This window comes from Bos indicus x Bos taurus, chromosome 17 (genome assembly GCF_003369695.1).
Source record: "Bos indicus x Bos taurus breed Angus x Brahman F1 hybrid chromosome 17, Bos_hybrid_MaternalHap_v2.0, whole genome shotgun sequence".
Taxonomy (NCBI): Eukaryota; Metazoa; Chordata; class Mammalia; order Artiodactyla; family Bovidae; genus Bos; species Bos indicus x Bos taurus.
The window spans coordinates 66566449-66593756 of record NC_040092.1 but is presented as its reverse complement, the minus strand read 5'-3'; the positions used below and the strand labels follow the sequence as shown (position 1 = coordinate 66593756).

The 27308-nt window shown below is 47.0% G+C and overlaps 1 protein-coding gene across 1 annotated transcript in view; it reads left to right on the top strand.

The window, feature by feature from the left end:
* GATB (glutamyl-tRNA amidotransferase subunit B) overlaps positions 1-27308 on the top strand; it is a 102412-nt gene that overhangs the window by 48319 nt on the left and 26785 nt on the right. The window contains exons 6-9 of the mRNA XM_027513444.1: positions 12724-12837; positions 16372-16456; positions 17446-17490; positions 19729-19918. Coding sequence (XP_027369245.1) covers positions 12724-12837; positions 16372-16456; positions 17446-17490; positions 19729-19918 — 434 coding nt within the window. The remainder of the gene's footprint in view (positions 1-12723; positions 12838-16371; positions 16457-17445; positions 17491-19728; positions 19919-27308) is intronic.

Genomic DNA, 27308 nt, shown 5'->3' with positions numbered 1-27308 from the left:
GCCTCAGAGAGAAGACAGCGTATTTATCCCGAGTAGCCCTTAGCTTGTGAGTTCTGTGTGGACAGTGCTTCATTGCCAGTTGATGCTTTTCCTTTGGGTCTTTTTCTTTTCTGCCTTTTATACAAAGTTTTCATCCAGGTAAAACTGAAGCCAAATTGTATCAACTGCAAACCAAGACTATGATTTCACAAAACTTTAACTGTGAGATAAAGTTAAATGCATTTATAATTTAAACTATATTTCTTAGATATACACAATAGAAATGTAATAGGGAGCTAAACAGAAGAAACTGTGCAAATTTGGGATCAAGGAAACTATACATTTTAAGTGTTTGCCGATTGGATATAAAGGTCACAAGTTTCAGTCAGTTTCTTTATTGCCTCTCCTGTCACTGCTCTGCCCATCCTTATATCCCCATGCTCGTCTCTTCTGTGGTTTCCCCCTATTTTCTGTTCCCAGGGTCTTTTAAAAAACTGCCACTCACAGAGCACTCCCTGACAGTGTAGAGAAAGGGAGCAAGTTCTTCGTCTGCAATGGGTTAATCCACTGCTCTGTACGTTGGTGTGTTAGTCTAGATTTTTCAGAGAAACAGAATAAATATGTGTATGTGTGTGTGAGAGAGAGAGATATAAAGAGATTAACTATAAGGAATTAGCTCATGTGATTGTGGAGGCTGAGATGTCATAAGATTTACAGTCAGCAAGCAGCAGGAGAGCCAATAGTATTATAGTTCCAGCTTGAGACTGAAGGCCTGAGAATCAGGACAACCAAGGGTGTACGTTCCAATCGGAGCCAGAGTCCAAGGCAAGACTGCTATCCCAGCTCCAAGGCAGTCATGCAGAGACAGCAGATTTGCCCTGATGCTGAAAACTCAGCCTCTGCACCAGTGCTATATCAAATCTCAGAGAAAGAGTTTTGGGTGAAATAGAAAAGAATAGCTTGATTTTTTTTTTGCCAGGCAAACAGGTGAAACTGTGTGATTCAGACTGGGACTTGTGCCCACAACCTGGCTGTAAACCTGACTGCAACTTGAACCGATGCAGCCAGGGACTGAAAATCTGGCGAAAACCCACAGTGTTCCAACTAAGATCACACACCTTGTTTTAGGACTTAATGAAGGTTACCTGTTCTTAGTCACTCAATCGTGTCTGACTCTTTGTGACCCCATGGATTGCAGCCTGCCAGGCTCCTCTGTCAACAGGGATTCTCCAGGCAAGAATACTGAAGCGGGTTGCCATGCCCTCCTCCAGGGGATCTTCCCAACCCAGGGTTTGAACCCAGGTCTCCCACATTGCAGGCGGATTCTTTACTGTCTGAGCCACCAGGAAAGCCCAATAAAGATTAAGGTTTAGGTTCTTGATATCTCATTGCAGAAAGAATTCCATGAGAGATAAATTGATAGGTGAGAAGTGGATTTATTTAGAGAGAAATACATTCCACAGACAGGCTGTAGACCATTCATGAGGTGAAAGGGGCCTTGAAATATGGTATAGTTAGCTTTTATGAGCTGGGTAATTTCACAGGCTAATGATTGGGAGGATTATTCCAACTGTTTTGGGGAAGGGATGGAGATTTCCAGGAATTGGGGCATCGCTCACTTTTTGGTCTTTGATGATCAGCCTGGGAACTGTCGTGGCACCTGTGGTTGTGTAATTTAGCTCGCTCATGTGTTACAGTGAGCATACACTGAGGCTCAGGGTCCAGGGGAAGTCAACTTGCCCACCATCTTGGACCCATTTGGTTCTAATCAGTTTATGTTGACTTCTCAGGCTATGTCACTCTTTCAAGGGTTGTACCCCCCTGTTTCAGGTGGATCCGTGCCCCTCAACACTGTGTGTCCCAACCTGGGAGGATTTGGTGAAGAGTTTTACACCAGTGATTGAAAGGTGGGGTTGCTGACAAGGAGCTGGGTGTGTGCAGGGCCTTGCTCCTTTAATCTAGCTTCAGGTGATCTCCTGATGAGCTTCTGTGGTTCTCAAGGTTATCAATCTCATCATGTGGATCACAGCCTTGTCTGACTCAATGAAACTATGAGCCATGCACTGTAGGGCTGCCCAAGATGGGCAGGTCATAGTGGAGAGTTCTGACAAAATGTCCACTGGAGAAGGAAATGGTAAACCACTTCAGTATTCCTGCCTTGAGAACCCCATGAACAGTATGAAAAGGCAAAAGATAGGACACTGAAAGATGAACTCTGCCAGTTGGTAGTTTCCCAGTATGCTACTGGAGATCAGTGGAGAAATAACTCCAGAAAGAATGAAGAGATGGAGCCAAAGCAAAAACAACACCCACTTGTGGATTGACTGGTGATAGAAGCAAGGTCCGATGCTGTAAAGAGCAATACTGCATAAGAACCTGGAATGCTAGGTCCGTGAATCAAGGCAAATTGGAAGTAGTCAAACAGGAGATGGCAAGAGTGAACATTGACATTCTAGGAATTAGTGAACTAAGATGGACTGGAATGGGTGAATATAATCCAGATAACCATTATATCTACTACTGTGGGCAAGAATCCCTTAGAAGAAATGGAGTAGCCATCATAGTCAACAAAACAGTCCAAAATGCAGTAATTGGATGCAGTCTCAAAACCGACAGAATGATCTTTGTTCATCTCCAAGGCAAACCATTCAATATCATGGTAATCCAAGTCTATGCACCAACCAGTAATGCTGAAGAAGCTGAAGTTGAATGGTTCTATGAAGACCTACAAGACCTTCTAGAATTAACACCCAAAAAAGATGTCCTTTTCATTGTAGGGGACTGGAATGCAAAAGTAGGAAGTCAGGAAACACCTGGAGTAACAAGCTATTTTGGCCTTGGAGTACAGAATGAAGCAGGGCAAAGGCTAATAGAGTTCTGCCAAGAGAACACACTGGTCATAACAAACACCCTCTTCCAACAACACAAAAGAATACTCTACACATGGACATCACCAGATGGTCAACACCAAAATCAGATTGATTATATCCTTTGCAGCCAAAGATGGAGAAGGTGTATACGGTAAGCAAAACAAGACTTGGAGCTGACTGTGACTCAAATCATGAACTTCTTACTGCCAAATTCAGACTTGAATTGAAGAAAGTAGGGAAAATCACTAGACCATTCAGGTATGACCTAAATCAAATCCTTTATGACTATATGGTGGAAGTGAGACATAGATTTAAGGGAATAGATCTGATAGACAGAGTGCCTGATGAACTATAGACAGAGGTTCCTAACATTGTACAGGAGACAGGGATCAAGACCATTCCCAAGAAAAAGAAATGCAAAAAAGCAAAATGGCTATCTGAGGAGGCTTTACAAATAGCTGAGAAAACAAGGGAAGCCAAAAGCAAAGGAGAAAAGGAAAGATACACCCATTTGAATGCAGAATCCCCAAGAATAGCAAAGAGACATAAGAAAGCCTTCCTCAGTGATCAGTGCAGAGAAATAGATGATAACAATAGAATGGGAAAGGCTAGAGATCTCTTCAAGAAAATTAGAGATACCAAGGGAACATTTCATGCGAAGATGGGCTCAGTAAAGGACAGAAATGGTAGGGACCTAACAGAAGCAGAAGATAATAAGAAGAGATGGCAGGAATACACAGAACTGTACAAAAAGATCTTCGTGACCCAGATAATCACAATGGTGTGATCACTCACCTAGAGCCAGGGCTCCTGGAATGTGAAGTCGAGTGGGCCTTAGAAAGCATCACTACGAACAAAGCTAGTGGAGGTGATGGAATTCCAGTTGAGCTCTTTCAAATCCTGAAAGATAATGCTGTGAAAGTGCTGTACTCAATATGCCAGCAAATTTGGAAAACTTCAGCAATGGCCACAGGACTGGACAAGGTCAGTTTTCATTCCAATCCCAAAGGAAGGCAATGCCAAAGAATGCTCAAACTACTGCACAATTGCACTCATCTCACACACTAGTAAAGTAATTCTCCAAATTCTCCAAGCCAGGCTTCAGCAATATGTGAACGGTGAATTTCCAGGTGTTCATGCTGGATTTAGAAAAGGCAGAGGAACCAGAGATCAAATTGCCAACATCCGCTGGATCATTGAAAAAGCAAGTGAGTTCCAGAAAAACATCTATTTCTGCTTTATTGACTATGCCAAAGCCTTTGACTGTGTGGATCACAACAAACTGTGGAAAATTCTGAAAGAGATCGGAATACCAGACCACCTGACCGGCCTCTTGAGAAACCTGTATGCAGGTCAGGAAGCAACAGTTAGAACTGGACCTGGAACAGCAGACTGGTTCCAAATAGGAAAAGGAATACCTCAAGGCTGTATATTGTCACCCTCCTTATTTAACTTCTATGCAGAGTACATCATGAGAAACACTGGGCTGGAGGAAACACAAGCTGCAATCAAGATTGCCGGGAGAAATATCAATAACCTCAGATATGAAGATGATACCACGTTTATGGCAGAAAGTGAAGAAGGACTAAAGAGCCTCTTGATGAAAGTTAAAGAGGAGAGTGAAAAAGTTGGCTTAAAGCTCAACATTTAGAAAACAGATCATGGCATCTGATCCCATCACTTCATGGCAAATAGATGGAGAAACAGTGTAAACAGTGGCAAACTTTATTTTTGGGGGCTCCAAAATCACTGCAGATGATGACTGCAGCCATGATATAAAATGATACTCCATGGAAGAAAAGTTATGACCAACCTAGACAGCATATTAAAAAGCAGAGACATTACTTTGCCAACAAAGGTCCGTCTAGTCAAGGCTATGGTTTTTCCAGTAGTCGTATATGGATGTGAGAGTTGGACTATAAAGAAAGCTGAGTACCGAAGAATTGATGCTTTTGAACTGTGGTGTTGGAGAATACTCTTGAGAGTCCCTTAGACTGCAAGGCTATCAAACCAGTCCATCCTAAAGGAAATCAGTCCTGAATATACATTGGAAGGACTGATGCTGAAGCTGAAACTCCAGTACTTTGGCCACCTGATGCAAAGAGCTGACTCATTGGAAAAGACCCTAATGCTAGGAAAGATTGGGGGCAGGAGGAGAAGGGGACGACAGAGGATGAGATGGTTGGATGGCATCACCAACTCCATGGACATGGATTTGGGTGGACCTCGGGAGTTGGTGCTGGACAGGGAGGCCTGCTTGCTGCAGTCCATGGGGTCGCAAAGAGGACTGAAGGACTGAACTGAAGGTTATCAAACTGTCATCTTTTCTCTGGAGTGAAGAGTGCTTCTTCACACAGTTAACATCTTCCATTTGTTGCGGAGTTTAGTTCTGGTTTTTCCTGTGGTCATGTATGGATGTGAGAGTTGGACTGTAAAGAAGGCTTAGCGCCGAAGAATTGATGCTTTTGAACTGTGGTGTTGGAGAAGACTCTTGAGAGTCCCTTGGACTGCAAGGAGATCCAACCAGTCCATTCTAAAGGAGATCAGCCCTGGGATTTCTTTGGAAGGAATGATGCTAAAGCTGAAACTCCAGTACTTTGGCCACCTCATGCGAAGAGTTGACTCATTGGAAAAGACTCTGATCCTGGGAGGGATTGGGGGCAGGAGGAGAAGGGGACGACAGAGGATGCGATGGCTGGATGGCATCACTGACTCCATGGACATGAGTCTGAGTGAACTCCAGGTGTTGGTGATGGACAGGGAGGCCTGGCGTGCTGTGATTCATGGGGTCGCAAAGAGTCGGACACATCTGATCTTAGTTCTTATAAAGAGCTTGTTGTGTGAATCTCCTGGGGCGGAACCAGGACCCCGCCCCAGGGCTACACTAGCCTTTCTTGCCTGCCCCTCCCTTGTCTATGCATCTCCTTCCTTCCCTGATTAGCAACTGTTTGAATCTGCACTTTGGAACTCAGGGAAGGTCGCAGAGGCTGGAGTCTGTCCCCTACAAGCAAGAAATGGGGGACACAGAAAGGCTTCATTGTCCAGGAGCCCCATAGCATCTTCCTTGGTTTCACCCCCACTGGGCCCTTTATTCTTGTTTTCAGTGGATTGAATAAAGCCCACCCTCATGGGCAGGTAGTCTGCTTTACTCACTATCAGTTCAAATGTTAATCTCCTTCAGAAACACCCTAAGGACACATCCAAAATAACATTTAATCAAATATCCAGGCTCCCCTTGGCTCAGTCCTGTTCACACAAACAATTAGCCATCTCAGGTAGTCACAAGAGGTGCCATTAAGTACTATTGACGCAGATGATCCATCTGTCTGTTAGATTATAATACCATTTATTGACCATTTTGTCACACATTTATTTACATGTTACAAAGGGACTTCAGAAGCTGTAACGTCATCTTTGTCACATAGGACATTTTACGGGCAACAAATTGTAACATCAAAGCCATGGTTTGGGTTGAATCTGGAGACAGAACTTGCTGATTTGCTGTCTTCTTTAAGCTACAGGCTGGACAAACAGAGCCACAGGAGTTTGAGTGGCGTAAAGGTTAGCTGCCTGCAAGTCTGTGTATAGAAAAGAGGGTCTGTGTTAGAATAAGAGACCTCTCCATGCTAGATTTATGACTCCTGCTGCCTTTTTACACATAGAACAGAAATGAAGTATGGGCAGGCTGAATGGTTATCTATTTTTGCACTATTGCTGTTAAAAAATTCTTTTTATTTTTCCATTCTTTTTCAAAATAACTGTGGTTCGTACCAAACCTATGGAATAATAAACAGACCTTTTTATTTTTCCATTCTTTTTCAAAATAACTGTGGTTCCTACCAAACCTATGGAATAATAAACAGACCACCTGTTAGCTGAGAAATAGTTCCATCAGGTCCTTGCCAAGAGATAAACCAGAGCAGCAAGAACTTACCAGGCGGTGACGGCAGAGAGGGTTTATTAAATCTCATTCGTCATGATGCTTTTTGTTGCTTCTAAATACGAATCCAACACAGTTGCCCCCGGCACAGCGGCAGCGTGTACGAGAGAGTCCTGACTGCTGCGGGGAGCGAAGGTCCGCCTGGGGTCTGCAGGGGTCCCGCTGTTGGTGCCCTCAGCTCTGTCAGCCCAGCCCCCTTGCTCGTCCTTACGTCCCCCACCGCAGGGCACTGCGTCACCAGTGGAGACAGGTCTCGGAACCGAGGGCCACCCCAGAGGGCGCCAGTGGACCCCCACGTGCTTTTGCAGTGAAGCTTCAGTTGCTCCGGGCTATGATTCAGTGAGTTCCCGATAGTTTTGCTAATGAGCGTGGGCTGGCTCGGCCTGGGTTCCAGAAGTCATTTCCTTCTCAGTGGCCATTACTGTTGAGATCCTCGGAGCAGTCTGCTAAGGGGAGCATGTACCCAAGTCGATACACTGAATGTTTCCAAGGCCGTACTACCTGCTGTTTAAACATGCTCATCTGTTCAGAAAGCGTTCTTTAAAATTAATTTTTATTCACATTTAAATCCCATTACTTTCCCCAGAGACTGTTACTACTGTGCCTGTTGTACATGAGGAGTGGAGGCTTACAGGTTGGGTGGTGTGGCCAGGGCACACAGGAAGTGACTGAGCTAGGATCGGAGCCCCTCCTGTTTAAGCACTGCGTGCCCCTGCTTCCTGGTGCCAGCCGCGACAGGGTGGCCAAACAGCCTGGAGACCTGGGGTAGCAGAGTAGGTGCTTTAGACACCACGGCCCCAGACCTGGGGTGGAGTCCTGTCCTGTGCTTCCAGCTATAGATGCTGGGTGAGGTGTTTGACTTCTCCGAGCCTCCCTTTCTACACTTGTAAAACCAGTTGCTGTATATATACAGAAAGAGAAAGGAAGAAACCCAAGAGGAGAGGAAGTCATCCGCGTATCAGATAAGAGTTGGGCAGCAGAGTGGGCTGAGCGAGCCAGCAACAGCCTTGTGGGAGGAAGCCTGGAACTCCGTTTGGGGACTGTCAAGTATGAATCGCCTCAAGGACATCTAAGTGGCTTTGTCATTAACGCTGTATTGTAGGGAGTGAATGTGATAATATACACAAAACATATCACAAGTCTTGACAAATAGCCTGTGCTCGTTAAATGTTATGTACTTATTAATACTAATAAGTAGTATTACGTTTACAGAAATACCACTCATTGTAGATAAATAAGCTATATGAAATATTTTCAGTAAAGTTGGGTCACACTATTTTATCTTACTTTTTGTCAAACCCTGTTATCTGCGTTCTGGAGAGTAAACCAGAAATGAATGACCAGAATGAGACGGCTTAACAGACCTTCACTAAATCCTCAGGCTGCTGCTGTTGACTGAAGCCGTTTTCTGCCCTGGTGTTGTATTTCTCGTGTGTGGATGTGTTTGGGGGGAAAAAATAGCACGTAACTGCACCATATCATTGTGCTCAGTGGTGGGGTTTTTCATTTGGCTGTTACACATGTCTGCTCCTAGAGGGTGGAAATTGAGCTTGATAATGTCCTCATGAAGGCCCTCCCCTGGTGTTGCAGAATGCGTTGAAGCCAACCTGGCTGGTGAGGCTTTTGTGGACCTGAGGCAATTTAACTTAATTTGTTTAAAAGGTATTTCGTCTTCACTGGGTAAAACGCCTTTTGTGCGTGTTGGGCACTGTATTTGAGTCCAGGCAAGTGAACGCTTTCAACACCGCAGGACACTAAATGAGTCCCCTCAGACATCTGCAGAGCGTGATCTTCCCTGGGAGACGCTGAAACTCATGCTTTTGTTCCTCTTCCAAATTAAAAGTCTAAATTGTGAGAGATGGTTTTATTTTAAAAGCAAGTGAGGTCCTATTCAAGGTTCTCAGAGCTCAAAAAAAGTTCTCTCCCAAATACTGAAATGGGGTTGGGCAGAGCTCAGCATACTTGGCAAGTTTTCCTTTGAGCTGAATGGGCCTTTCAGATGATTCAGTAGATTAGTCCTGTTCAGACAGAACTTTAGAACTTGTCAGGAACCTACTGTGAGACCAGTCTGCTTACTGATTTCTCAGGCAAGTACCAGGGTGTGAACTCATTGAGCAGTTACCTTGTGCCAGAGTCAGCTCTAGGTTCTGAATAGAGCAGTGAGGAAGAGAGTACGTATTCACGAGACAGACACATACATTAACAAATAAGACGAAGTAGTTTAATAGTTACAGTGGTAAGTGGGGCTTCCCGGGTGGTGCAGTGGTAAAGCATCCACCTGCCGGTACAGGAGACATAAGAGATGAGGGTTCAATCCCTGGGTCGGGAAGATCCCCTGGAAGAGGAGGGCATGACAGCCCACTTCAGTCTTCTTGTCTGAAAAGCCCCACGGACAGAGGAGCTTGGCGGGCTGTTACAGTCCATAGGGTCGCAAAGAGCTGGACACGACCGAAGCGACTTAGCTCATGGCATGTAGTGAGAAGTGTGTTAAGGAAGCACAGAAGGTACCATGATAAAGGATACCTTTGGAAGGCGAGGACCTCAGGAGAACGCTCCAAGGCTCCAGCCAGCGTCAGCTAGAGGGTGAGCACCCAGCCAGGAGCCCAGGCCACGTCCTGGAGGTGAGGGAAAGTGTAGAATGTGCCTGCAGGTATTAACACCAGCGGTGCAGGGAGAGTGCCAGGAGCAGGGGGCTATGCCTCAGGTAAGACCGAAAAGGTCAGAGGGCTAAGCCACAGTGATAAGACCAAGATAAGTTTGGATTTCATTCCACAGTGGGAGGTCACAGAAGGGTTTTAAGCCGCTGAAAGACAGAGTCAGATGAATGTTTTAGGAAACCACTGTGGGTGCTCTGGACCACGGGTTTCAGCAGGGTAAGAGTAGAAGCAGAGCCCGGGTAAGAAGCCTTCCCAGTAGTTCAGTGGAGGTGATGCTGGTGTGGGCAGAGCTGGTGTTCGTGAGGATGGACAGGTCAAGATAGGTGGCTTCGAGGGGGTTTTTAGAAACAACAGGATTGGTTAACAGGCTGATGTAGAAGGCAAGAGGCAGGAAGAGGTCACGCTTGAGGCACAAGGTGGTGGCGCCGTTTGTCGTCACCGGGAGGCTGAGGACAAAGATGGCTCTGCGGATGGGCAGATCCTTCAGTTGGGGAAACTGACGCGCCCCGACCGCCCCCGCGGGGAGCTGAAGGAGAGGTCAGAGCAGGGGTCTGGGCTGAAGTGAGAAGTCTAGGGATTGTCAGAGCAGCGGTGGTATTTAAAGCCACACTCCTTTACAGAGAGCGCACAAGGATGGGAACAGATGATAGAGACGTGGAAACGAGCTCAGGAGCCCGGAGGAGACCTAGAGAGTGATGGTGCCAGCTGCTGAGAGCGGTTGGCAGGTTACGTGCTGCTGGTGTATCTAGCGAGGTGAAGGCACAGCATGTCCGGTGTCCGTGTGTCCGAGGGATTCGACGGCCAGGGCCTGTTGGTGACTTTGGCAAGGTGTTTTCGGGGAGATGGGGGCAGAAGCCAGGCTGACAGGTTCAGGAGTGACTGAAGGGTGAGATCATGGAGACTGTGTGTCAGCAAGCAAACAGTATTTGTTTGAGAGGATTTGCTGAAAAGGAAAGCAGAGACTAGCCGGATGATGGACAGAGAATTGCGTTCAAGGGAGCAGGTCTTCAGGTTCTGTTTTTAGTGAAAAATACTGTTGCATACGTATACATACAGGGGCCATGAGGAAGAAAATTAACAACTAGTATGGAGAGAGGAGAGAACTGAAGGAATGGTGTCCTTGGAAGGAAAGAGGGGTGGGGATTCTACACTTGGGCCCCATTCTCAAAGGCCTTCTCTCTGGTCTTAAAGATAAGATGAATTCCGAATAGGCTGCGGTCCTGAGCGTGTATTCCGGTAACTTGGAGGAGCACCAGTAGAGGTGGGGAAGAGAAAGTCCCACTCGTGTGGGACCTTGAAGGCTGAGCCGAGGTTCAAGGAGGGACAATACCAGTGATGACCAGGGCACGTGGGGACCAGCGGCAGGCAGGGAGTGAGCGGTGGAAAGCGCTGGGGCGCGGTGGCCAAGGCCAGGGGAGGGCTGGTGAGTGCTGGGTGGAGGTGGGACACCGGTGGGAGCCAGCTGTGCACGTGGTCCAGCGCTGATGGATGCTGCAATCCTGTGGGAGGACATGGCCAGAACGGAGGGAGGGGGGTGGCTGGACGAGGAGGGGTCGCCGCTCCGACGGCAGGGTGGGATGCCAGGGTGGGATGCGAGCCCTCAGGCAGGGAAGGTAGCGGGGTGGGGGGGGGTGTGGGGAGGGGTGGGGGGTGATGCCAAGGCAGGGGTCGGCTGCCAGGGACGTTTGTGGGAGGAGCTGACAGGATGTAGTCAGAGGACTAAGCAGGGTCCCCATAGAGAGTCTGACGGTATCAGAAGTCACTGGGGATTCTTGAGGCTCAAGGAAGCACACAGTGTCCACAGGGGCTAAGAGGTTTTTGGAGAAATGGGAGAAGTAATAGAGACACAGAGTCATTTCTGGGCTAAAAGGTGGCTTTTCCCTGCCTGTCAGCATGGGTGGCCCTTGGGGAGCGGCAGAGTGGGAATGGTAGAGAGCCCTTACAAGGGTCTCTTTCTCTAGGCGTGGAATTTATTCATGCTATTTTATTATTTTAATACGCTTTTACTTTTATGAAACCTTAGAAAAGAAATTTCTTTTCTTAACTCATCAGCACATTCAGGTTTGACAGATCCTTTTTAAGTTTAAAGACTTGCCTAAGAAAAAAATCCAGCGTTTTGTCCGTTTTTGTTGTTTTAAATATTGTAAATAAAACTAGAGAATAGAGAATTCTAGCTTTACTTTGCAGGGTGTGAAATGTGTTGATTTCTTCTCTTTGTCTCTTTTCCTCTTGGGATTTTGCTTCCCTTGCCTCCTCAAGAGCCTGTTAGTCATCTCACAAACTACCTATTTCCTTAGGGGTGACTGCTTCCAAAGTGGGCGGGGATGGAGGCAGGGTTCAGGGTCAAAGAAAGTTCTCCTAGAGTGAAGGCTGCTGTCTCTGGTCCCCACCCCCCACCCCCCACAGCACTGTCTGCTGTGGCAAACCCCTACAGCCGTCAGAAAGGATTCAAGTCCTGTTTGCAGAAGAAAGAAATTATTACAGTACCTGGAGGAAGGAGGAGGGAAAAAAGCCCACGTTTCTGGCTTGTGCCCTTGAGCTGTAAATTCTCAAGGACTCTCTTATAAATCTCCTGGAATCGCTGTTGGAAATCCACATTTCCTCAGAGAGCAGTGTAGGGCTATCACATAACAATTTCTGAGGCCTTCCCCCTAACCCAGCTCTGACACTTTGAAAAAAACTTCAGAATAAAACTTCAGAGTAAACCTCCATTTTAACAGTGTTGTTTTTCTTATTTGGCACAAAAGAAATTAGATTTCCCCAGATGGTATATCCAGAATTTCTTCTGTCTTCTACCTGTGTACAAGTGCACAGAAATATCCCTGCACACGTGCGCACACATCCCGCAGATGCCTTAGGACTGTCAGTCTTGTAAGTGGGCAGAAGTACCAGCCGTGAACTTCAGGACCAACCTTACCTCCTTTGAGTGTGTGTGTGCGTGTGTGTGTGCGTGTGCATGCGTGCACCGCACACTCTTGTGCACGCTCAGTTGTGTCCGACTCTTTGTGACCCCATGGACTGTAGCTCACCAGGCTCCTCTGTCCATGGGATTCTCCAGGCAGGAATACTGGAGCGGGTTGCCATTTCCTATTCCAGGGGATCTTCCCGACCCAAGGATTGAACCCATGTCTCGTCTCCTGCATTGGCAGGCAGATTCTTCACCACTGACACCATGGACATCAGCTAGAGTCAGATATTGCTTGCACGCTCTTGCCTTAAAAAGACCACATTCCCTCAGAGAATTTCTAAAGAGTTGTCTTTTTTTCTCTCCTTCCAGAGGGCCAGTTAAGAGTGGATGCCAACATATCTGTGCATCGCCCTGGGGAGCCTTTGGGCATTCGAACCGAAGTGAAGAATCTCAACAGTGCCCGATTTTTGGCCAAAGCTATAGGTGAATGTCAGCTATTACTCCTCATATACTTCTTTGTAGCAGCAACTTAATGACTTACACCCACCCAACTTAATGACTTACATGGTAACATCTCAGCTTCAGGGTTTTGTGGGTTGGGTGGTTTTCTGCTGGTCCTGCCTCGGCTCTTTCATTTGACTCTGGGGAGCCGGCACTCTGCTGAGATAAAGAGTCCAAGAGGACCTTACACGCTGGGGTCTTGGTGCCAGACATCTGCTGGGCTTCTTTACCCATGTGGGCTTTCTGCTTTCTGCTTAGCCCAGCTTTCTTATTTGGCAGAGGTGGCGTCCTAGGAGGATGAAGGCAGATCCCTCAAGTCGTCTTCAGTCTTTAGTTCTAGAATTTGCACAACATTTCTTCCAGTACATTCCATTCAAAACAGGTTCAAGGGAAGGGGGAGGAAATAGACTTCACCTCTATGGGAGGATTTGCAAAATTCTGTAACTCTGTTTTTCCATGTACCACAACCAGTCTGAACTGTATAATGTTGTATTTGTTATAGATTAGCCACAATTTGACCTAATTGGTCATTGTGTTTTTCTGCTTTTGACTGTTTTAACTAACAGATTGCTTGAAAGTGTTAGTCACTCAGTCATGTCCGACTCTTTGCTACCCTGTGGACTGTAGCCTGCCAGGTTTCTGTGTCCATAGAATTTTCTAGGCAAGAATACTGGAGTGGGTTGCCATTCCCTTCTCCAGGGGATCTTCCTAACCCAGGGATTGAACCTGGGTCTCCTGCACTGCACATGGATTCTTTACCAGCTGAGCCACCAGAGAATAGGTTGCCTAGGCCTGTGTAATCAAGTAGTGATCTTACTGGAGCACATGCTGTGGATCTCTCAGTGTGGACAGATGTATGCTAGTAATAAAAGAGAAGAACTGCGCAAGCTCAGCAGCTGGAGTGGTCCATAGAAGATGATCACTGTGAATGTGAGGGGCTGACATCTCAGAAGGATGACAGTACTCTTTAAAAGCAAAGGTGTCTAAGAGGAAGAGACACAGAAGGGAGGAAGTGGAGGTGGAGGTTAAGGTGCATCCTTCAAGGTACACAGAGCAGGGGCTGGATGAAAGTGGCGTCCCAGCCCAGAGGTTCACCAAAGGTTCAGTAGGATGCTGAGTGTTAGAAGGAGGACAGGTTTTCTAGTCTTGGATAACACTTTTTATCCTGAACCTGAAATAATCAACCAGCCTTAATGAAGACACTGTGACTCTATACATTTTCAGGAAAAAGGCATTAACATGGTCAAGGGCCTCAGATACACAGCTGTATCAGTAACCTCAGATATGAAGATGACACTACCATTATGGCAGAAAGTGAAGAGCCTGTGGATGAAAGTGAAAGAGGAGTGAAAAAGCAGGCTTCAAATTCAACATTCAAAAAGTGAAGCTCATGGCATCCAGTCCCATCACTTCATGGCAAAGAGATGGGGAAAAAATGGAAACAGTGAAATACTTTATTTTCTTTGGCTCCAAAATCACTGCAGATGGTGACTGCAGCCATGAAATTAAAAGACGCTTGCTCCTTGGAAGTAAAGCTATGACCAACCTAGACAGCATATTGACAAGCAGAGACATTACTTTGCCAACAAAGGTCCATCTAGTCAAAGCTATGCCTTTTCCAGTAGTCATGTATGGATGTGAGAATTGGACTATAAAGAAAGCTGAGTACTGAAGAATTGATGCTTTTGAACTGTGGTGTTAGAGAAGACTCTTGAGAGTCCCTTGGACAGCAAGGAGATCAAACCAGTCCATCCTAAAGGAAATCAAGCCTGAATATTCATTGGAAGGCCTGATGCTAAAGCTGAAACTCCAATACTTTGACCACCTGATGTGAAGAACTGACTCATTGGGAAAGACCCTGATGCTGGGAAAGATTGACGGCAGGAGGAGAAGGGGACGGCAGAGGATGAGATGGTTGGATGGCATCACCAACTCGATGGACATGAGTTTGAGCAAGCTCCAGGAGCTAGTGATGAACAGGGAAGCCCAGTGTGCTGCAGCCCATGGGGTCACAAAGAGTCGGACACGACTGAGGGACTGAACTGAACTGATGGTCAAGGGGATGACATATAGCATGTATAGGGGAAGCTTCCCGCATAAAGACGGCTAATGAGGGTGGACTCTTCTGCTTGTGAGAGGAGATACTGTCCGTGTATCTGAGGCTGCGAAAGGTCTGGGCCAGGAGAAACCCTTCCAGCTCAGGTTGGTGAAGGTGAAGCTTGGAACAAACCGAAAAAAGTTCCACTTCGCCTTGTAGATGAGTGTCCTGGAGCTCATTATTGTAAGAGGTGGTGATTGGAACTTAAACAAGCCACAAGATTTTAGGTAGATTCATCCCAGATGAATTTGAAGGCTTTGGCTGCCCCTAGCCTTCTGTTGTCCTATGAAGTATCCTGTGGAGCGGCAATCGGAGACAGAACTCTACCTGTGGTCGGGCTGGGGCTGGAAGAACCTGAGCTTTCCTGTTACAGGCTTAAGTCCCCAAGCCTGTAATTTTTCCACCCAAATTTTCTCCTTACATCAGACCTTTTAGCCATCCTTTTGGGATTTGTTGCTTTTTGTCAGCTCAGATAAGAGTCAGGATTTGGGTGAGGGCAAGAGGAGTACGTTTTAGTGGGGACTTAAGGAGGGACGGGGAGAAGGCAATGGCACCCCACTCCAGTACTCTTGCCTGGAAAATCCCATGGACGGAGGAGCCTGGTGGGCTGCAGTCCATGGGGTCACTAAGAGTCGGACACGAATGAGTGACTTCATGTTCACTTTTCACTTTCATGCATTGGAGAAGGAAATGGCAACTCACTCCAGTGTTCTTGCCTGGAGAATCCCAGGGACGGGGGAGCCTGGTGGGCTGCCGTCTATGGGGTCGCACAGAGTCAGACACGACTGAAGCGACTTAGCAGCAGCAGCAGCAAGGAGGGAGGGAAAGCTTAGGCTCTTTTCATACGGAAGCGTGGCAGCTGAGGCTGTGTTCCGCTAACCACTGCTGCCTTGCTCCGTGGTGAGGGAGCAAGGCGTAGAGCAGTGGCTCTTCATCATTGGGGGCCATAGATCCCTTTGAATATACAGTGGACGTTCTGGATCATTTCTCCAAAATCTGTGCCTAGGCACACAGCCACATTTGTATATAATCCCAGGAGATACCAGAACCCCCTGAATCCTGCCCATGGGTCCTGGGATAAACACTCTTTGATAAGCAAGGTCCTAGACCTGGAGTCGCTTGTCCTCAGCATTGGCCCTGGCCCTTCTGCCAAGCTGTGTGCTTGTGTTCTGTACTGGGTCACGTTAATTGCTCTAAACCTGGGTTTGCTCAAAAAGTGAGAGAGCAGAGCTTCCTAAAAGACCCTTCCCACCAATGTTATTCTGTGATGGCAGCAAGAAGAAGAAATACAGCATCTATGGAAAGAATAATTATAAACAACTCCCTTGATTATTTTTTGACCTAAAGATTGAAAGAGTTCCAATTATTGCTTAACTGGATAAAGGAATCAAATATGACACTAAACTATTTTTTTTTAGACTATGAAATTCAGAGGCAAATCAATGAACTTGAGAATGGAGGTGAAATTCTGAATGAAACTCGCTCGTTTGATTTCAAGCTTGGGTAAGTTTGCATGACAGCATCTTGAATACAGGTCGGTGGGGCTCCGCAGACCAGCCGTATCACCATGAAGAAGGTACCTAGCTTCTCTGCAGTCTGGTTTCCTCATTAGGAAAACGCCATGCCCCACAGGATGTGATACACCATCCAGGGCTGGTGACAGATTTCACTTGACTGAACAGACTTGGAGTCTTAGATCCTGGCCCCTCCCTGGATTCCAACTTACCTCTTTTGTGCCAAGAATTTTGACTTCCTTAAATTCTGTCAGACCTGCCAGTTTCAGCTTAGAAGTGGAAGAAAGCTTGGAGCTGGCTGTAGAGATGTGTTTATCTGTTCAGATATCTCTGAGTCTTAACTTTCTGATTCTTTGTTCCCCGGTGGCTCAGACAGTAAAGAGTCTGCCTGCAATGCAGGAGACCTGGGTTCAGTCCCTGGGTCAGAAACATGCCCTGGAGTAATGGCACCCCACTCCAGTACTCTTGCCTGGAAAATCCCATGGACGGAGGGGCCTGATGGGCTGCAGTCCATGTGGTTGCTAGGAGTCAGACACGACTGAGCTTTTGACTTCACTTTCACTTTTCACTTTCATGCATTGGAGAAGGAAATGGCAACCCACTCCAGTATTCTTGCCTGGAGAATCCCAGGGACAGGGGAGCCTGGTGGGCTGCCGTCTATGGGGTTGCACAGAGTCGGACATGACTGAAGCGACTTAGCAGCAGCAGCAGCAGGGGAAAGGTTTCAAAATCCTGGAGTTTGAGCTGGTTAAATGTTGGAAACATTGAAGCAGTTTCTTTTTCTTTTTTTGAATTATCATGCTACACATGTGTCTTTCTTTAATATCATTTCTGCCGCATATTCAGGAAAGTGTCTCCCACAGACGGCAGAGGAGCTTGAGTCCCCTGGTTCCCCTGTTGGTAGTGAACCCCTGTCTGCATACACACCAGCCTTTGCTGCAGTGCTTTTTAAAATGTTCTCTCGTTTAACTGTCACAGGTGCACCGTGCCGATGAGAGACAAAGAAGGAAAACAAGACTACAGGTGGTTACTCCTCTTGTCAGAAAACTGTTCTCTGTTTGGCTGGTATTCCAGGCCCACTTACAGACCAACACAGTGACCCTGGGTGGCCTTTAGGAAGCACTTTCTGCTGTCGTCATTGCACAGTGGGAGATCCAGGGTTCCTGGTTTATGTGTGTACTGAGAGGAAGAGTATTTTGATTTGGGAGCCTTGGAGACCTTATTTGACAGGATTCAACGGTTGGAAAACACTTAGGCGCTCACCTCGTCAGAGCTGTCATAACTGAGCTGAGAGGATGGCCGTTGAGGGGGGACCCAGGCTGTTCTCATGCTTACTTTCAGTGACAAATTCAGTAACGCAAGGACTGTAAGAAGGTAGAAAAAAGAGCTGTATATGTTAATGCCAGTTCCCGTCACATCTCAGGTAATACCGTTTAACAAGTTAGACTTACTATGAGATCCAGAAATAAAGCAAATGAGAAGAATAGCTTTGAGGACTTCCCTGGTGGTGTCCAGTGGCTAAGATCTAACCTTCCTGTGCGGGGAGGAGGAAACATCGAAACAGTGATCCCCTGATTGGCGAACCAAGATCCCATGTGCCTCAACAGCCAAAAAACATAAAGCAGAAGCAATATTTTAACAATTTCAATAAAGATTTTTAAAATGTCGCACATTAAAAAAAAAGAAAGGAATAGCTTAGGGTAAATTGAGCCTCTTATTTCTTCCCCTGTTTATCAGACTGCAAAAGTGAAAAGTTTAAGCAACAAAGTGGTAGAGGTTGGCACTTGGCCTTGTGAAGTGCGGAAAGATATGAGAGTAGCCATTGCTGTCGATGAGGAACAAATAGAGCATCGTGATTTAGGAAGGAAGCAGCTCATAAACCCTAAGAGTGGCCGTCACCTCAAGGACGCCCCTCGTGCATCTGTCTCAGTCACCCTTGCTCTCATTACAGTGACCTCTCTGGGTTCAGTCTGTTCTTCCCAAGAAACTCCTTTGTTTTCCCGTGTGGCCCCCGCTGCGTTGGTGCTGCTCTCTCGCTGAGCATGGCTCTGGCTTTCAGCAGAGTCGGTGGCTTCAGGTTGCTCCCTCAGGTTAATAGATGAGGTTTGGGCAGCCTCCCTTTGCTTTCCTCTTGCCTTCAGAAGTCAGGCTGATTCATAGCACAGATTTGGCATTGAGGTGACGGGTTGCTTGCATTTCTGATGTATCACCTGGGAGCCACCATTTATTCTGCGTAACCCTGCTTCTGCATAAACCCTCTGACAAGTATGGGCAGAGGGAAAGATGTTAGATGCTAGAATAGACAAAAGGGAAGGACACCTTAGTTTGACAAGAGCTGATGCAGTGACGTAGCGTCCACATTTTTTAATTGACTTTTTTATTGCAGTTTTAGTTTTCCAGCAGAATTGAGTGGAAATTAGAGTTCCCATATACTTCTTGTTGTATGCTATATACCCCCTCCCCGCCCTGACACACACACACACACACGGGTTTCCTCTTATAACATCTTGTATTAATGTGTAATGTGGTAAATTTGTTACAATTGATGAACCAGTATGACACCTTCCTAGTCACTGAAGTCCATAGTTTACCTTAGGGTTCACCCTCATGTCGTCTGTTCTCTGGGTTGAGCAGACGTGTGATGACGTGTGTGCACAGTTACAGTGTCACACAGGATGGTTTCACTGCCCTGAAACCCTGCTGTGCTCCCCTGTTCATCCCTCCCTCTCCTACCTTCTGCATTTTATTGGGTTGGGCCAAAAGTTCTTTTGGGTTCTTCCATCAGATGTTATGGGAAAACCTGAACAAACTTTTTGGCCAACCCAATATTTCGCAAAGTCCATTTATTTATTCCAGTTCTCAAGAAAGAAGGTTTCCATTTCATAAAAACTGCTAAAAATACTGAAAATCTTAGTGGGTGAAGTCATCTTTCTTCCTAAGAAGTAAGTTGCTCTTATTTGGCTCTTTTTTCCAGTCTGTGTCTTGTTGTGAATATGCACTTATGCCAGGGCGGCATCAGCCCTGTGCCCCACGCCCTTTTCATGCAGTGCTCGTTTATGAGCTCAGAGAGCGCTGGATGTCGTGGTTTTGACCTTACATTTGTCCAAGGACTAGTTCCTGGAAAAGCAGGAGACTTGATGTGGGACTTCAAAAAATATTTGTAGCACAGCATCTGTAGACAGACTTTCACACTGACTGTACGTTTGTCTCTTCCAACTCAACCCGGTACGGAGAGTCAGGCCGTCTCCTCTCTGCACCCAGGTTCATGCCGGAGCCCAACCTGCCCCCGCTGCTGCTCTACGACTCAGGGTCCCTCCCCTCCGGCGCAGACCCGCAGCAGGTGATCAACATCGACCAGCTGCGGGAGCGTCTCCCCGAGCTGCCCCGCGTGACCCGCCAGAGGCTCGTGCAACAGTATGGGATGCTGCCCGAGCACAGCTGCGTCCTGCTGGTAGGTCCTCTCCAGAGGCTGCGGTCGGCCCACTGGGCGGGTGGGGGGCTCCGGGTGGAGTGCGACAGCTGCAGTGTGCCCAGAATCAGGCGTGCTCACCTTCCTCACCAGCCTCGAGGGTGGATACGCCTCTGAAGACCCACGAGGTGGGCTCCTCTCAGTCATTTCTTGTGTGTGGACTTGCAGAGCTGCTCACAGCAGCCATGGAGGCTTCTTGAGGACAGTCCGGATGTTCCAGATGGCTGTTCACTTGTCTCTGTGCAGGACAAAAGGAAATCAGTATATAGGCTTTCTGGATGTCTGGCGGTGTTGAACCGTGCCAGGGTCTGGCAGGAAGTTGGGTTCTCACAAAGCAGACAGTTGTTTTACCTACTGTAGAAGAAACGTTTATTCCACACGAAATGCTGCAAACTCTGACTAAACGCCTCGGTCCTTGGAGGATACCTCTGAAGGGGCCATTAAGAACCTGACACTGTGGAGATGTGCTCAGGGATTTTCCATCCTGTCTAGGGCTGCAGGGCTCTGCGGTTCCGTGGGTCATGGCCACATTAAAGCGGCCCGGTACCTGTGAGAGTGGCGTGGCATCACAGTTGTCTTCTGCTTGTCTGTCAGGGAGGCTGTGCGGAGTTTCTCCACGGCGTCTCTCAGGGACAGGCTGTCTGCTGCACTCATCGCGTGGAGCACAGGATCTCTGGGAAGTCTGGGCTGTTGCATTGTGATTGAGCGGTAGCTGCAGGGATGTTAGGATATTCATATTTGTGTGTGTATTTATACACTTAAGTGACAGAACCCTGCCATTTCTGGTATGTGGTAGACGAGCAAATGCTTATTGAATGAATGAGTCTCTGTTTTATCATCCCTAAATCAGCTCATTTGAAAAGAATCAGAGAGTATAGGAAACTCAGTTTTGTCAGATCGACCTGGAGAAAACACATGTGTGCCAAGAGTCTTAGGTCAGTAGGCGTGTGTATGAGACTCACAGGCAGCCTTGTTCACCGCGTCAGACACGGTAGGTTCTTCTCTCACACTGAAGGCCAGGCGGCTTGCCGCCTCCCATGGACTGCTGCTGTATCTTGCCCACACCTCTGTGGCGACTGTGTCGGTGTATTCTAATTCTTTATTACTTGGTGTGTTTTGTTCCGGCAAGGACTGTCTCATCCGCTCGCCATGTTACTCGGTGCCGGTCAGCACTGCTGAACGCCAGGCCTGTGTGTGAACCAGCGAGCCGCTTGCTCAGAACACCTTTTAACCTGAAACTTCTTAGAATTCACACACTGTTCCCAAGTTGATTTAACAAACCCAAATTTTAGTCTCACACATCTTCCCCACCATCTTGAATTTCCAGCCCACTTGAAATCAACTTCAGACTGAATGCTGAATGCTAAATTCTAGTCCTGCGTTTTGTAATGTATTTGCCAAATTCTGTAAGGATGAGAGAGGGCACAAACGGAGGCCTCTCAGCCCAGAGATAGTGTTCACCTCCAGCAAGTTCTCTGAAGCAGACACATGTTCACATCTATGTCCCAGGCTCCACTTCTGTGTCCTTCAAGCGCCTCAGCCGCAGAGGCCTTGGAGAAATGTTTGCGGAGGGTGGCAAGTGAGTGAGTTTCTGGTTTTTTCATAGTTTAAGGCCCTGTTTTGTTGTTGTTTGTTGTTATTAAGTCACTAAGTCGTGTCCAGCTCTTTGTGACCACATGGGCAGCATGCTAGGCTCCTTTGTCCTCCACTGTCTCCCAGAGTTTGCGCAGATTCATGGCCACTGAGTTGGTGATCCTATCTGACCATTTCATCCTCTGCCACCCTCTTCTCCTTTTGCCTGAGTCTTTCCCGTCATCAGGGGCTTTTCCACTGAGTTGGCTCCTGGCTTCAGTCATGTCTGACTCTTTGTGACCCCATGGACTGCAGCACACCAGGCCTCCCTGTCCATCACCAACTCTTAGAGCTTACTTAAACTCATGTCCATTGAGTCTGTGATACCATCCAACCATCTCATCCTCTGTGGTCCCCTTCTCCTCCCACCTTTGATGTTTTCCAGCATCAGGGTCTTTTCTAGTGAGTCAGTTCTTCACATCAGGTGGTCAAATTATTGGAGCTTCAGCATCAGTCCTTCCAATGAATATTCAGGACTGATTTCCTTTAGGATGGACTGGTTTGATCTCCTTGACTCTCAAGAGTCTTCTCCAGCACCACAGTTCAAAAGCATCAGTTTTTTGGTGCTCAGCCTTCTTTATCTCACATCCACACATGACTACTGGAAAAACCATAGCTTTGACTATATTGACCTTTGTCGGCAAAGTGATGTCTCTGCTTTTTAATACCCTGTTTTGGTTTATGATACCTTTCCTTCCAAGGAGCAAGTGTTTTTTAATTTCATGGCTGCAGTCACTGTCCACAATGATTTTTGGAGCCCACGAAAATAAAATCTGTCACTGCCTCTACGTTTTCCCCTTCTATTTGCCATGAAGTGATGGGACCAGATGCTATGATCTTAGTTTTTTGAATGTTGAGTTTCACATCAGCTTTTTCACTCTCCTCTTTCACCCTCATCAAGAGGCTCTTTAGTTCCTCTTCATTTTCTGTCATTAGAGTGAGCTTCCAGATGTATAAGCCCTGATTATAGAAACTTATTTTTGTCTATTCACTTCAGCACTTTTATTAGCATCTCTATGCAGCAGGTACTGAGACGGGGACAGAGACACTTGTTTGATTTGTTTTCTTTGCTTTCCAAGAACATGTACATCTGACACCTGAGCTGACAGCCCCAGAGCAGATTGCAGCAGATAGATGTATGATGCAGGCCAGGAGCCCAGAGGAGGCAGTGATAACCTTGATGGGACAAGTGGGGAACACTCTCAAGGAGGTGCTGGCTTTTAAGCCAGTTTTATAAGAGCTTTATTTATTTATTTTTTGATATATTAAAACTGTGCTTATTTTTGTAGCTTGCAGATAATGTATTAGGTGATTCATTTTGCAGTGTGTGGTTTTTTTTTTAATGGCTAATACTTGAAATTTTCAAGACAAATGAGAAGAGAACTAGTAATACGGAAGGAGGATGATTCAGATGATTTCTTTTCCTGAAATCAGGCACCCTGAGCTCCTGATGACTTAGTAATCATTGGAAGCCGAGTTACTCATAACGTACCCGAAAGCGGTATGTTCATGTTTTTTTCCTGACTTCCTCAGAAACACAACAGATTGCCGAGAAGGGCAGATGCACCAATCTAATGAACCATCTTTCAATTTAGAGAGTGCCTGGGAGTATTCATTAAGTCAGTAGTGTGGTGGAGGTGCGCTCTGCAGAGCTCGGACTCCACGCTCCTGCCTTTGGGTCACTGATTAAATTAAACATTAAGCGTACAGTCCTTACTGGTAACGCAATCCGTTACCCATGAATGGTAAAAAAAAAAAAAGAAAAACAGCTTCAGAGCTTAACTGTTATCTTTAATTTTTTTTAATTGAAGTAGAGTTGATATACAATGTCATTTAAGTTACATAGGTACAATATAGCGATTGACGGCTTCTCAAGGGTGTATTCCGTCTGTCGTTGCTGTAACAGTGGCTGTCCTCCCTGTGTTATACAGCTCTGCCCTTGTGGCTGTACTGTGTGGTGAGCACTGAATTGTGTGGTAATAATTTCTCCCTGGCATTTACAAAACTCTAATATAGTCTGTCTTAGCATCCACCACAAAGTCTGGCGCACAGTAGGCATCGGCGAACAGATGGACAGATGAGTGGATGAATGGGATTCTGTCACAGTACTCACGAAGCCCTGGGGAAAGCAGTGTTCCTGATAAAGCGTCCCTGTTTCCCAAAGTCAGGTATATAAAGCACCCTTTTGACAGCCCAACAAATCAGGGTGGTACCTGTGTTGCCGAGCTTGGCGGGGAGAAGCCTGGGGTTTCCGCCTCAGTCAGGCCACGCGCCGTGACCGTGTCCCTGCCTCCTAAAGAACTTGTTTCTTCAGGACCTTGGAATCAAGCGTGCATTCTCATGTCACCTCTTAAGCCCACCTGATAATGCCCTCCCACCGTAGCCTGTGTGAGTGTTTCTTCCTCATGAAGTGTATCATGTCGCATCTGGAGCTTCAGCCTAGTGAGCTCCCCTTTTTTTCCCTCTCTGTGTCAGACTCCCACATTTCTAACCTCATTTGTCAGGAGTAAGGAATGGACGTGTGGAGGGTGAGGTCGAGTCATTAGGATTCTAGGGGAATGAGAGGTCCTAGTAGCATAGCGAGTCCTTCTCTGAGTCAGTGTGTCCAGGAGTAACTGTGAGAACGGTCATATATGCAGGTGCGGTTTTTTTAGCAGATGATAAAAGGTGATTTCTGTGGGGATGTCTCTTCCTAAACCCTGCTTTGCTGAACAGGGAATCCAGATGAGTTGTCATTGGCCCCATAGGCGGCTCAGGGTCAGTCGAGGCCGATAGCTAACAGCGGGTTCTGTGGCTCACAGTGGACCACTTTCTAATCCAGTCCGTCCTCCCAGCACCCCCTGCGGTGGTGCCGTCCGTCTCCCCGTTTTTCTGGTGAGGAAGCGCCACCTCTGAGGTTGAGAGTGAGCCACTGAGTGACTCCGTCAGGCCTGAGGGGAGCTGACTCCAGGGCCCAGGCGCTCCGCTTCTGAGCTCCTGCCTGCTTGGACAGAAGTGGGCCCCAAGGCCCGCTGAGAGTCCTGTTTCAAGCTCATTGCTGTTTTGAGTCACGGAATAGAGAAAACAGTTGTTTACTTGTGTGGGTATTAGTACTTTATCCAGCCCCACTGAGGCTTCATGAAACAAAGTCATAGAATGTCAGGCCATTTAAACCTTTTTCCCACCCCTCTCGGTTTTTAAGATGCCAGCCTGCCCTATAAATAAACATAAGTGCTGTCTGCTAAATTTAGTGAAAATCAGGCAACTCCAGTGGAAAGCAGAAATTTTGTTCATTTTCCAAGTAGAAAGAAAAGCAATGTAAGCTCTCCCACAGTTCTGTTTATTTTGTTTCTTAGACTTTGTGCCTTAGCTACTTGTCCCAATCTGACGGAACATTTGAGAAGGGCCTCCACCTAGTGTATGGGGTTTGTGGGACAGTTTTGCCTGATGCAGTTGGTGAGAATGCATCTGAGCTCTCTGGTGGCAGATTTCGGTGTCCTCTGCTGTGAGAGATTTCAGTGGAGGAATGGGCCTAGCAGCCCCAGTTCAGCGTCTCCTGAGAGCCTGCTGTACTCACCACAGTGCCCTGTGTGTGCGCTCAGCCGTGTCCCGACTCTTTGCGACCCCGTAGACTGTAGCCCGCCAGACTTCTCTGCCCGTGGGATTTTCCCAGCAAGAATACTGGAGTGGGTTGCCATTTCCTCCTCCAGTAACCTGCTGTTTTCAGATGTAAGAGTTTCATCTTTTCTGTGTTATGTTTAACTCTCTTGAGTAGCCCTACAGGAAAGATTAACACACTGAGACAGATGCTTTTTCTTTTTTAATATAGTTGATTTACAATGTTCTGCTCACTTCTGTACAGCAAAGTGACTGTCACTTTGACAAAGTTGTACACATGTATACCTTCTTTTTCATATTCTTTTCCATTAAGATTTATCCCAGGACATTGACTCTAGCACCCTGTGCTGTTCCTTCAGCAGGGCCTTGTCGTCCGTCCGTTCTGTGTGTGATAGTTGTCGTCTGCTGACCCAGACGCCCAGTCCATCCCTCCCCAGCTCCCTCCTCCCCTTCGGCAACCACATGTCAAGACAGACACTCTTGACTCCAGATCTCACCTCTGATGGTTGCGGGCCAGGGGGGCACTGAGAAGGTTCCTGAAGCTGTTCCTTCCCCAAAGGAAAGAGGAGGGGAATGGGACACTCGGCCCCAAAGATGGCAGGCACAGTAGTGCCTTCACCGAGCCTAAATACCTGCCTGCAGCCAAGCAGACAACCAGGAACATGCTGCTCCCAGGGAAAGGGCAGCAGACAGCTGCTGACACATCCAGAGCCTCACAGGGCAGAGCTTTGGGGACAGCCTACTCGAGGCCCAGCGAGACTGTAGGGAGATACAACTGTGACCCTCCAAGTCAGTGACTTCTGCCGCCTCGAGTCTGTCTGTCTGTGTGCAGTCTCAAGATGCGTGGTTTATTTGAACAACTTCCTTGCCTAGCCAGTTAGTCCCCATTTAAAGCCATAGTCTTTTGTTTTTGGTGTCATGGGAAAGGGTAAGTGTCTCCAAGAACAGAGAGACAGGAGATATCATGACGAAGGCTGGTTGTCAGATGGATTGTTTTCTGAGTTTTGCTCGGGGTCTCCTGTTAGCTTGAAATGGCCTGGTTTTCTGTCTGGATGAATTGCCTATAAAATAATTTCCCATGACAAATATCTGTATATCCCATAGGTAATACTACTTTAAAGCAAGAGCATCTGCAACCTTATTGACTAGTTTTAGACCGCCCAGACTTAGAAGACTCATCGTCGGACCACAGCTGAAGGAAAATCCATTTGGTCAACATTGTCGCTCGGCATTTTTGAGCTCCATGCAATTTTCAGAATTGATTTTATTCTTCATTTTATGAAATCACATCCAGTGCTTGCCAACTTAAGGGTGCTTTCACACTCTGTGCACAGAAAAAATAACCGATATTTTGTTCCGGTCAAGTCGAATCAAAAGACACGTCTTCCAACTTGACTCCTGCAAAACCCACAGTTATTTCATTCATTTCAAGTGCAGGCACCAAGGGGCTTTCAGAGGTGGGATCCACCAGGCGCAGAGCTATCTGAGCGCCCGGCTTGGGGACTGTCAGGGGCTCTGTCCCCAAGCCCATCCTGAAGCCTCATGTCCTGTCTGGGCTGGTTTCCTTTCTGGGACAGTTAACAGAAGACTGCTGTTGAGTTACACAGGTTTCCTCCATGTCACGAGCATTTTGGCAGTACTGACTTTAGGCCCACTGAAGGTTGATTATCATCAGAATTGATTTCTTGACAACATCCTTTTTGCGCCCCATTCTCCCAGTATTTGATTATGCTTGTCTGCTGTCAGCTTTTATTACCTGAGTTATTTGATTTTGATTGTCCAAGGGAAAGTCCGGTTCCCCAGTTGGTTTCCCTCCACGTCCCTCCCAGAATGAGTGCGTCACAAACAATGGAACTTCACAGCCGACTGTCCGTGGGTGAGAGGAGTCTAACTCAGATGTGTGCACTTTCTGGCTTTGCTACAAACAGAGTACAGGTGAAATCGATGGGACCAGGGTTTTATTCAGATTTTAAGGGTCCTCAAGCCCTCTGGGAATGTGATCCAGAGGTGGAAATTGTGGAGACCACAATAGGACTATAGACTGCCCCAACCCCTGAAAGCATGTAGTCTCCGAGTCATACCAGAGGGCACACCGTCGGTGTTTGGGGTCACTTTCAGAGCTGCAGATGCCCATGTTCTTGAA